This window comes from Daucus carota, chromosome 4 (genome assembly GCF_001625215.2).
Source record: "Daucus carota subsp. sativus chromosome 4, DH1 v3.0, whole genome shotgun sequence".
Taxonomy (NCBI): domain Eukaryota; kingdom Viridiplantae; phylum Streptophyta; class Magnoliopsida; order Apiales; family Apiaceae; genus Daucus; species Daucus carota.
The window spans coordinates 20,223,754-20,235,210 of NC_030384.2; the positions used below are offsets into that span (position 1 = coordinate 20,223,754).

Genomic DNA, 11,457 nt, shown 5'->3' on the forward strand with positions numbered 1-11,457 from the left:
AGTGACAGTTACCAATCAAGTGTTCCCCTAAACGCAGTCCCCCAAATCAAAACCATCGACACGGCTGAGAAGCAAGCGTGAGGAGGACAACGGGATCCTTTTGATAAGTGTTTACACATCAGAGATTGTTTCGAAAACGAAAAATGAGTTCAGGTCAGTGTATTTCAAATTGAGTTGGAAAGTAGTAAACTGCTAATCTTTCGTGTATTTTACCATTATTATGCTTTGATTTTGCTTAGATTGTACTTGCTAGTCATTATACAGTGTGAACATGGTGAGATTTCTGTAATAGTAGACAATGGTATGGTCGATTTGTTTGTGGATAATGTTTGTTTAATTGTTCATTGTCTCTTTGTTAATCGTTTCTTGGCTTGATACGGGGGACGGAGTAATTGGATTAGTTTATGATACTGGTGTCAATTCAAGTAATAGATTCCTCACTTGGTAGGTATGTGTATGAAATTAGAAAATGAATGAATTTAAGCACTATAGTACCCCTTAGTCTGCTGATTGGGGTTTATCTGAAAATTGGTGAGGAACCATGTTTTTGGTAAATATATGTTTTGTGTTGATTGTGGGCTATGTTTATTTAGTTTGAATTTCCTGCCAAGTTTAGCAAGACTAGATGAGACCGTGCGTTTGTTTAATTGTTTGTGCTGATTGGGCTTGCATTGTTCTCGAGGTCTTGCAAATTGGTGGGGAACAACAGTCATGAGCTCAGGTTTTTTTACACAATGCACTTTGATATGTATATCTGGACCTGCATATGTAATCCAATTGTGTTGCAGAGTTTCGATTGTCTCTTTGTTTTCATTCTTAATTGTTCCTTGCTTACTTCTTTCATGTCTATTCTATTGATGATACAGTGGCCTGTGAATGTCTATTCGAATTCTTAAAAGTGGCCAGCATTCTTTTGCTTGTTTGTTTACTAAAATTTCATAAAACCTTTTGAAAGACAGAAATGGGTTATTGTTCGTTAAATGATGATGCATGCCTAAAAACGGGTGGGGGGTGGGGGGTGGGGGGTGGGTAGTGGTTGTGAGAATGTGATGAATTCATATTCGTTACTTATTCTCCTATAAAACTGTTTGTGAATAGAAAAATTACAAATTATGATAAATAAGATCATAGTTTACTGCGTTTTTGGTTCTTATTAATTTGGTTGTAGAGAGGTCCAGTAAAACAAGGCCCAGTAAAATGTAATTGGTTATAAGGATTAACAAAAAAACTCATCCTTGCTTATTTGAATCTGAATGACTAAAATGAATTTTTTAAAGTCTTTAATTTATAACTTGTTTCATTCACCTATTTGCAGAACGACGGAGAAGCGCAAGACTCATCGAGAGTCCTTGGGTCTACAACTAGCCCAAATAGGCTCCAATTTATGTTAATTTAGTTGATGAGGAGGAGGAATCATTTGCTGGACAACATAATTCAATGAACCAGGCGCTGGATCCGGTAAACAAAACTTGAAGTGGAGTAGGAAATGAAAGTTGGACGACCCTTGAAAGTTTGGATTTGAGAACGGAGGGGGTGATAGGGAAAACAAGACAAGATGATGTTTTTAGTGACGAGGAACACGACTTTGTTGCCCCTGCTGAACAATTTGGGAAGAGCAAACACTCTAGATTGCAGACTCATGAACCGGAAGATATGAAGAAGATGGTTACATTTGGTGCTTGTCAGAAAGCTGATAAGATAATTAAGAAAAGAACTAGACAAGCAGAGGTACATGAAAATTAACATTAAAATATTATTTTATGCCTTGCCTGTTTTTTTCAGAACTATTAATCAAACTTTAAAACTGTAGTCGTGCAGGGAACAATGAAATCTAATATGGATGCTGCAATTGATGAGGGTAGTCAAAGAGGATCAGGACACAAAGTTATTGCTAAAAAGAGTATAAAGCTCAGTATAGGTGGTGTTGGGAACCTTGCAATATTAAGATATCCGTTTAAACGGACGGAAGGGAGTAAAATCTGTCCACCTGCTAAAAATCCCAAAATACAAAAGGTTAGATTGAACGATGGATATATACAAAAGAAGTTCTCTCCTTCAATAATGACTCTTTTATCTTGTTTACTTGTCTTGAAAACAAATTTCTCAGGACTGGTAAATTTATTTCCTATTGTTTATTTGTCCCTCTTGACTTACTTTGTGTAAGATGCCTTTGCAGGACAACCAGAAGGCAGTGCTGAACAAGCTACGAATCTTCTATGCACATAAAAGAGTCAATCTATAAACAGTAAGAAGAAGATGGTGACTAGCGGAGCAACATACCTGGCCAAAGGGAAGAAAGTTGTTGGATAGTCAATCATAAAAAATTCACATATAATGTAGGCAAGCAAGTAATTTGCAAACTGATTCCTTGAGATGTTTAAAGGATCTTATGAAAGTGTGTTTGGTTTGATTTGTCACGAAAAACATAATGACCTGAAGAATTTATTTTTTTATAAAAAATTGCGTTTGAATTTAGAAATGTTGAAAGCTCGTTTTTTGCTATTCGATACATGGTCTACAGTTGCATTATATAGCACACTCTTTTACTTGAGCCATTAAAATAGATTATTGGACATGTCCAATGGTTCAGACTAAACACTTTTCCTGCACAAGTACTACTGTATGGACTAAATAAATAGTGGAAGATTTTTAATTGAAATTAGGAAAAAGTAATATGTTAGATTCTTAGTCATGCATGGTTTATTAATGAAAGAATTGAAACTGACCTCGCTATATTGTAAAGAGACGGTATGACAAACATAAGTGAAGATAATCAATGATGGTCAAAAACTAGTGAGTTTTAGATTATTGAGGAAAATGTTTAAAAGTTGAAAACACAAACACATGCAGTATCAATCTCAAAACCTGAAAGTAAGGTCATTATTTACAATCAAATACGGCCGAAACAGATGACCACAAATAGATTATTGCTGACATGAAAGATTTTATGATTCATTGGTCTTTTTGGGTTCAGGACATGTACGGGCATTGTCTCGTGCAAACTCTCTTCGGCTGAGACACTACACGAGCCATCGAGACACTACACGAGCCATCGGATTCATAACTCTCAATATGTGGACCAACATGATCACCTGCAGGATCCGAGGGAGAAATAAATAATGGTGTGAGATGTTTTAACAAGGCATCAAGCTGTATAATACATACAATCAAACAAAACTTATATGAAGTAAATTAAAAATTAGAAAATCATTGACAGAACAACTGAAAAATTCTCCGTCGAACAAAAGTTAAGCCAATGCCTTAACCCGGGATGACAAAATTAGAACGCAGAATAAAAAAATAAGCAAGGGAGATCAAAAGCACAAATACAAAGAATCAGAGGAGATCGCACTTGCTTATGCTTTGAACTGAAAACCAATGACAAAAGCATAACAGAAATGTAGGAACAGGAAGTGAACTCCTTTTGTATGTACCATTACTGCCTATGAAAATTGAGTCGGAAATTGTTCACTTGATTGTTTGTTAATGGGTTTTGAGACATAAATTCTTAGAACCAGCCATATTACAAAAAACACTTTCCTAAAACACTCTCAGAACATATTCAGCCTCAGAACGAGATTCAAAAAGACAAACAATAAATAAAACATGTTCTTCTACGTGTCACTTTATATACTTACTATAAGTACTATCGATCACTAAGCATTGCAAAAATCTGATTTCAATTAAACTAAACAATAGAGGAACTTCTATACTAATCTACAACAGGAATATTCGATTAACAGGAACAGAGAACTAAACATCTAACATACATTAAACATAAAGAACAAAGGAACCTTGTACAAACCTGACTGTTCTTCGCGAATCACCATTTGCAGAACAATCGGAGATATATAAACTAAGAAGGTAATCACCGCGAAGGAAGTCCGAATTAAAAATTGCAACCACTACGACGAGGAGAACAAGAAAATATATATTGTGATTATACAAGGAGAGAGACAACCGCTGCGCACATTTACCGTCATCCTCAGGCGCCACTCTTGTAAGTGACAGTTACTACAGATATATACGGCTTATGACATATACGGAAGTAGTTGTACAATACACAATTAAGTTTTAATTTAATAATAAAATAGAAAAATCTCATACGTTGGATTAAATTGTATTGGAGGGCCAGGATTCAGGACTCCAATACTCCAACTAAACATGGTCTCCACATAACTTTGGGGCCAAAGTTATGTGGAGACCATGTTTAGTTGGAGTATTGGAGTCCTGAATCCTGGCCCTCCAATACAATTTAATCCAACGTATGAGATTTTTCTATTTTATTATTAAATTAAAACTTAATTGTGTATTGTACAACTACTTCCGTATATGTCATAAGCCGTATATATCCGTAGTAACTGTCACTTACAAGAGTGGCGCCTGAGGATGACGGTAAATGTGCGCAGCGGTTGTCTCTCTCCTTGTATAATCACAATATATATTTTCTTGTTCTCCTCGTCGTAGTGGTTGCAATTTTTAACGCCTGATGTATGTATCAAGTATTTAACAAATATATATTATGAATTGTAACGGTCAAATACTCTACTAATAATGAAAAATAAAACAATTATCATATGGTAGTCAAATTCTATGAAGACCATAAATCTTTGGAGTATTGGAGACCATAACATCCACCATTCATTTTGATAACATCCAATGATCAGTTTTTTTTAGTTTTGTCATATAATTAATACTCGTATTTTTATTTATATGTGTATGCATTTTTTACGTGCATAACTGACTGCCTTGGCAGTTACATGTATTAGCATTTAATGAGTCTTTATCTCTTGAACCCTAATTTGTTCATAAAAATTAGGATTAAGTTGTCCTGCAATCTCAAGTTTTCAAGAATTAAATAGAAGCAAGTCAAATACTCAACTAGAAAATGTTGTACTTCAGTTCAATCGCTTATCATTTTCGTGACTCATTCTTCACTAGATCGCAGAATTGCAGGATAAAAAATGCAGAACAATTAAATCTTAAAAAGTAGGAGTATGTCTGCTGCATATTTGTTTAAACAATACACTTAAATTAATAACTAATCAAAGATGCACTACTAAGTATACGTTGCACGATAATGGAACATATAAACTTCTCACAGTACTAGATCTACAGAGACAAATACTGAGAACAAGAGACTATATATGGGGGACAAAATGTTCTATACACTCCTTTCCATCCCCTTCGTTGCAGGATGAAAATATCTAAGAAACTTGTATGTTCTGCATCATCAAAATATTATTCCGCACATCGATCTTACAAACTATTGTGCATATTGTTCTGCATCATCTCTTTCTGGCTCAACGTGATTGCACAGTATATTGTTTTCGTCGTGATACATAGTTGGTATAAGATACAAGTAAATTCTTTAATGTGATTTATTTTAATTAAAAAATAAAACAAGATGAACGGTTGGATCATAATTGAATGAATGGTGTAAGATGTGGTCTTCAAGTCTCCGATTAATTTAGGGTCTCCACTGAACTTTACTCTATTATGAATTCCTTATATTGCATCCAATAATTGAGGATGATTTCATCATCTTAATGAAGCCATCCTTCCTTACAACTTTACAAATTTAAAAATTCTTGGCAATAATTTAAACAATAGTTTAATTAAAATTTAAAATTTTAGTAATTTTAATAATTAATTAATGTCTATTATGTATCATATTTTAATATTATTAACTTGAATTATCGTCCAAAATAATAACAATATTTTAATATATGATATTAGTTTGTGTAAAACTATAATGTAAAACTATAATTCCTTCAGAGATGTTCCTTTTAATTCAGGAACATATATTGCCAATATTATGCATATAGTATATTACTATAAATTTAATTTAATATTTTTATACAACCATAATAAAGAATAAATTTAATAATTACATACTTATGACATATAATTATAATGTAAAGAATAATAAAATATTATTATTATTATTAATATTTTAATAACAATAATAACACTAATTTAATCTCTAATAACATGTGTAAAACTAAAACTCATTCAGACGATGGATATATTAATTCAAGTTTATATATTGTCAATTTATACGACTGTAGTATATTCATATAGTTTTTATTCAATATTATTGTACAACTTTAATAATAAATATCTTAAATAATTGTATAATTACAATGTCAAAATATTAATATAATAATATTATTATTAATTTAAAATCTTGATTAGCACCGTCTTTTTCCCTGAGAACACCATGCATCTCCGTTGTCGAGTTTGAACTATAAGTATATGTCCCGTTATGCCCCGTTATGCAACCATTTAGCACCTATTGGCTTAACCTGATTCTTAAATGGGGCTCGCATTCCAAGAGCCATATGGTTTGGCAACGTCACCCTCAAATACTTCAAACAACTTTTGGCAAAATTTCTCTGAGTGGCCAACAATACCACAAATAAAACAAAGTTGGTCTCTAAAAATTCTCTCTCAAAAAACTAAAATTCACTCAATTTTGAAGTAGACGCATTATCAAAGGGGTTTCCATTGGTTTTCGTCCGTGGAAAACCCCAAATTCTTTTATTTGATTTGTTTTTTTCAATAATTTTCTTCTTCGGGGAAGGATTTTTACCCTTCGATGCCGGAGCCTCCGATTTACTTTTTTTACAATTCAAACGGAGCTTATCAGATTTAAACCGGAGCCTCCGATTTACTTTTTTTACAATTCAAACGGAGCTTATCAGATTTAAAAGTTAGTCGACTATCTTGTGACTTCGACTATCAGACCTAAGTTTTTTATTTTCATTTGTTTCACTTTTCTTTTATTTCGGTCTTGGGCTTGTATGTTCAGGTTGTTTTCTCTCCCTGGTGAGAGGTATGTTTTCATCTTTATTGTAAGTGGTGGTCTTGATTAAATTCTATATGGAATCACAGTCCTGGTCGATAGCTCAAACAGTAGCTCCATCGAGGCATTATGAAGAGGGTACAAGTAATTCAACGAGATGAATGAAGCCGGTACCTAATTAAATTTGTATATACATTATCTTAAAAATATCATTTAACTGTCTCTTCATGAGAACAGACGATAACAATTTGCTGTTAGTTTGACTCGGTCATTGCTGTATATGTCGTGTGGCTTTTTATTCTGAGATTAACACCTTTATTTTTTTAAAAAAAACATTGGTACGTTTTCGTACTTAAAATTTACCTAGAACCACTCATCCCCTGCCATTTTGATCGACATACAACACTTTAGTTGGTACTCCAAAGTTGATGGATACTCGAATTCTCATGTAGTCCTCCAAACTCCAGCAAAATTGGTAGAAAAACAATCAACAAATTCACCAACATAATTACAATACCTTTGAGTATTTTCTCAGACATGAAACCAGTGCTCAGATCATGCACTTGTACCCATAAATTCATATTGTTCTTGGGTTTTCTCCATTTTTTAAGCGAGCCATAACCAGTAAACGTCTATTAAAAGACCACAGACATCCCTCCATTACCCTCTTGACATCTAATTCGTGGTAAAATTGGAACAGATAAAAGTTAAATCTGACTCTTCCATGTAAACGCCTCTTCCAGGTTTCCATAACGCAGCCATAAAATCAGTCATTCCTACTGAGATAAATCTACTAACCACGCACAACCCAGGATCAAAACCTTGAGCCTGCAAACCATTCACAACTCCCATGGCTCTTCTATTTCAAGTCCACCTTCTTCCACGTCTTCCAATGAAACAACATTTATATTTTGTACCATATCCATGACAATGATTGGCAAAATGATAAAAAAAAAAAAAAAGGGAGTATTAAACTTAAAGGACTTATGACAAACCAAACCATGTCAGATGACAAGAGTTTTTGCTAACAGCTATTTTGATTTTTGAAGCAAAAGCAAAGTATATTAGGTGTTGGACGGCATTAAATGCCCCAAATCGATCCCAGAATATCTTACAAAAAAATAAAAAACAAAATTTATTTATTTGTCTTTTATATATGTGGAAGAGATGTGTTGTTAAATATTTATTTGTTTAGTGATGTATGTATCAAGTATTTATCTAATATATATTATGAATTGTAACGGTCAAATACTCTACTAATAATGAAAAATAAAACAATTATCATATGGTATATAATTATACTAATTTAAAGTTAATATATACAAACATATAATATTGTGATTAATTTTTTAGTTAATCCCCAATCTACGGATTAAGAGCGTGAATGTATCCAACCCCCTGGTTCTCCTAGTGACTTTCAGAACATAAATTCGAAAAAGTCCAAAATAAGTACGAGAAAATAATAAATATACGAGTTACATTACACTATTAAATGATGAAGCAAAAACAAAGTATATTGTGCATCTCTGCATTCATGTTGTGTACAAATCACTTGTGATTATACATATATGTGTAAGTTTACAAAGTTGAAATTTGATCAAAATTTTAAAGGATAAATAATATAACAAATATTTAACTGAACCAGTATATATGACTGGTGAATGCATATGCAGTGTAGTGATTTAGGACTCCTCTGATTTCTGCTCATCAGTTTCTTCTTCTGCTGGTGCTTCTTCTGCTGGTGCTTCTTCTGCCTTTTCCTCGGACGTGCCCTCTGCTGCATGTTCCTCCTCTGGTTCAACAGGCACTACTGCGCTTTTAATCTTAGCGGCCTCCAACACGTGGCGGTAATTACCCTTCTCCAAGAAGAGTTGAGCAAAGTGGTGTTTGCAGTAGAGAATCCCATCAAGTGCGGCATAAGATGAATGTGTAAGAGGACACCCTCCATGAGCACACTTGAAACATGGCTTATGGTATGATTCTCCCTCCATTGTAATCTAATTTTGGATTAACAACATTTAGCAATTTTAAATAATAAGCCGGTTTTTAAAGCACTATTGTTAAGCATGCACTACCGCGCTTATGAAATTAAAATTAATGACCTTATCAAGGAAAAAAGTGAGTGAGTTAGACATGTATCGATAGATTGTCCCAAAATTCTCATATATGTAGGTTCCGTTTGACATTGTTGTGTGACAATTTTTTGTTGAAAAGCAGGTAAAAAAACTGTTTATTAAATCTAAAATTAACTTTTCTAGATCAAAACGTGCTTTTAGGAAAAGTAGGTCCTCATGCTTTTGAAAAAAACTGTTTTTTTAGCTTTTGCAGGAAACTATCATAAATTTTAGTATCAAATCTCGCCAAATTTTTTTTTTTTTATATTATAGCTTAAATACGCAAATATAAAAAAATTACCAAATAGTTATCTGAATTTCCCAACAACACTTTTTTTGCCAATACTTTTTCTAACAGCACAACAGTTTTTAACGGCACTGCCGAACAAACCCATAGTCTAGTTAAGATTTATGAAATCCTTAGTCTAGCGGTAGCAAGAGTAGCCATAATCTTATTTTTCATACAAAGATTGTTTTCAGATTTGAGCTAGTAATATAGCCTTAAACTTATTCTTCATTCATTTGTATATAGCCCTTGTTACTATCATACAAACATCGGAATTTCATATTTCATGAAATATATAATCTAAAAATGTTTGATCACGAACCTTCTCAAATGGATAAACAGTTTTCTGACAAGCTGCACACTTATCCTGGGTTCCAGAGAACAAGGAAGAAAGCTTGCTAGGAGCCCTGGTCTACACATAGAAACGAAAACTGAATAAATTGTTATGACATACCAAAATAATAAAGAATTATGCAGTCTAGACATTTACCATTGAATTTTCTCTCTCAGGCTTGGCTGTGAGAACAAGTCATTAGCATCATGCACAAACAATTAGTAAATTTATTCAAGAAGGATTATACTAATCAAATTTAAACTGTTTAATTGAAATTATAAGAAAGTAAATATATTATCAACTTAATTAATGTTTTCTCACATGTATGGAAATTCTTGCTGAAATTCCCAGATTCCTTGAAAAGTTGTTCAAAATGAGGCTTGCAGTAAAGGGTGCCATCCATGGATGAGTAGTTGCTCATCTGCCATGTAAATTGACTTGATTAGCCGATCTACTATCTCTGTGTGTGTGTGTGTGTGTGTGTGTGTGTGTCCCAAAATCATAAGCATCACATTATAAAAAATTGTATCTTCTTCCATTTATGGAATACACAACAAAGGTAATGCAAGTGAAAGAATCCTAGACATGCATGTATGATAAACTTAATATGGATAATTTCAGGAAAATGATTTACAGATAAGCGAGATTTCTATCGATACTGATGCGGAAATTTTGTACCCAGAATACGAATTATGATAGCACAATATGTATAATACAATAGAATGATATTTTATTCTCATTCAAACAACATGGGAAGATAAAAATGAGATATGCACAGATAATAAAAGGCAAAATTATGATTAAAATTTACCGTAAGAGTTCCTTTACAGTGGCTGCATTTGAAGCAAGACTTATGATATGTTACTCCATCAACAGATAACAAATCCAAAAAATACACGGTCTTGTCACAAACAGTGCATTTATCAGTAGTTCCGGTAAATGACATTTTTTCTTGCTAGAAAAATATGGAATCAATTTTTTTGGTTTTCAACTACTTTGATATGGAAACTACAAGTAAATGATAATTCTGCATCATCTTTTTGTGAAAAAGATACTACAAAAAAGTTTTGTCATCTTTAGAAATTAATAGAATTACAGATGTTTGGACATGAAAGGATTATAATTAGGTAAGTTATGTAATGTTGATGCAGTAAACATCGGATGAGTAAAAAAAGGCTAATGTTTTGACTTATTCTGTGCAAGAATATGAGGTGAGGAATAAAGGGCAATTAACTCAATATTTTTACGGTTTGTGTTATTTTTATCTTGCCTTTTATTAATTTTGGTTCGTATCAGATGATTCATAGATATATAAATTATGCACATATATTTGAAGATAGTGTCCTTCATTTGGTGAAAAAAATGGGGAACATGTTTTTGACAAGTAAAACGTGTTAAAGATGCCTTTTCCGTAAGAAAACCTGATAAATAAAAAAGATTTAGGCAAGACTTCGATATTCCTAATATTGTTTAACAAATTAGAAGTTCTGTAGTTTTCAATTTGATATTATGAAGTAGGATCATCAAGAAAAAAACTCGCGATAAGTTTTCAGATTAATTATAAAATCATCACTCGTATGATTTAAATATATAAAATTGGAGTGACTCGATGAGCTTGAAAATTTGTATCAAATAAATGGGTTTATATCAATGTGATATTCATTTACCCTCAAATGTCTCACTCGACTCACCCGTTCACTCAAATATCTCACTTTCATCAGCATTCTGAACGCAGACTTGTTTTAACCACTTAAGTCATTATATATGTTATTAAATTTTTTTAAGTCATTGTATATGTTATTAAATTTTTTGCAAAAACTAATATAAGATACGATAATGAAGGTCATATAACACTTGTAACTTGTAAGATACATATTTGACCGATAAAATATAAAAACGAGAATAATTTGAAATT

General features: G+C 32.7%; 1 protein-coding gene across 1 annotated transcript; it reads right to left on the bottom strand.

Annotated features, from left to right (window-relative positions):
- Positions 1 to 8,269: 8,269 nt before the first annotated feature.
- LOC108216986 (LIM domain-containing protein PLIM2b) lies at positions 8,270 to 10,646 on the bottom strand. Its single transcript, XM_017389840.2, has 5 exons — positions 10,354 to 10,646; positions 9,864 to 9,963; positions 9,699 to 9,724; positions 9,531 to 9,620; positions 8,270 to 8,805 (listed from the first exon to the last, which is right to left on the bottom strand). The coding sequence occupies exons 1-5, from the start codon at positions 10,486 to 10,488 to the stop codon at positions 8,491 to 8,493; spliced, it is 666 nt and encodes a 221-aa protein (XP_017245329.1). The 5' UTR covers positions 10,489 to 10,646; the 3' UTR covers positions 8,270 to 8,490.
- Between the last annotated feature and the right edge of the window lie 811 nt (positions 10,647 to 11,457).

What these genes read in the sequence shown, in the direction of transcription:
- LOC108216986 (XM_017389840.2), bottom strand. Translation starts at nt 10,488, where the DNA reads ATGTCATTTACCGGAACTACTGATAAATGCACTGTTTGTGACAAGACC. An exon ending in CTGAGAGAGAAAATTCAATG is followed by an intron (nt 9,621 to 9,698) that starts GTAAATGTCTAG and finishes TTCTATGTGTAG; the next exon opens with ACCAGGGCTCCTAGCAAGCT. An exon ending in CTGTTTATCCATTTGAGAAG is followed by an intron (nt 8,806 to 9,530) that starts GTTCGTGATCAA and finishes ATCCAAAATTAG; the next exon opens with ATTACAATGGAGGGAGAATC.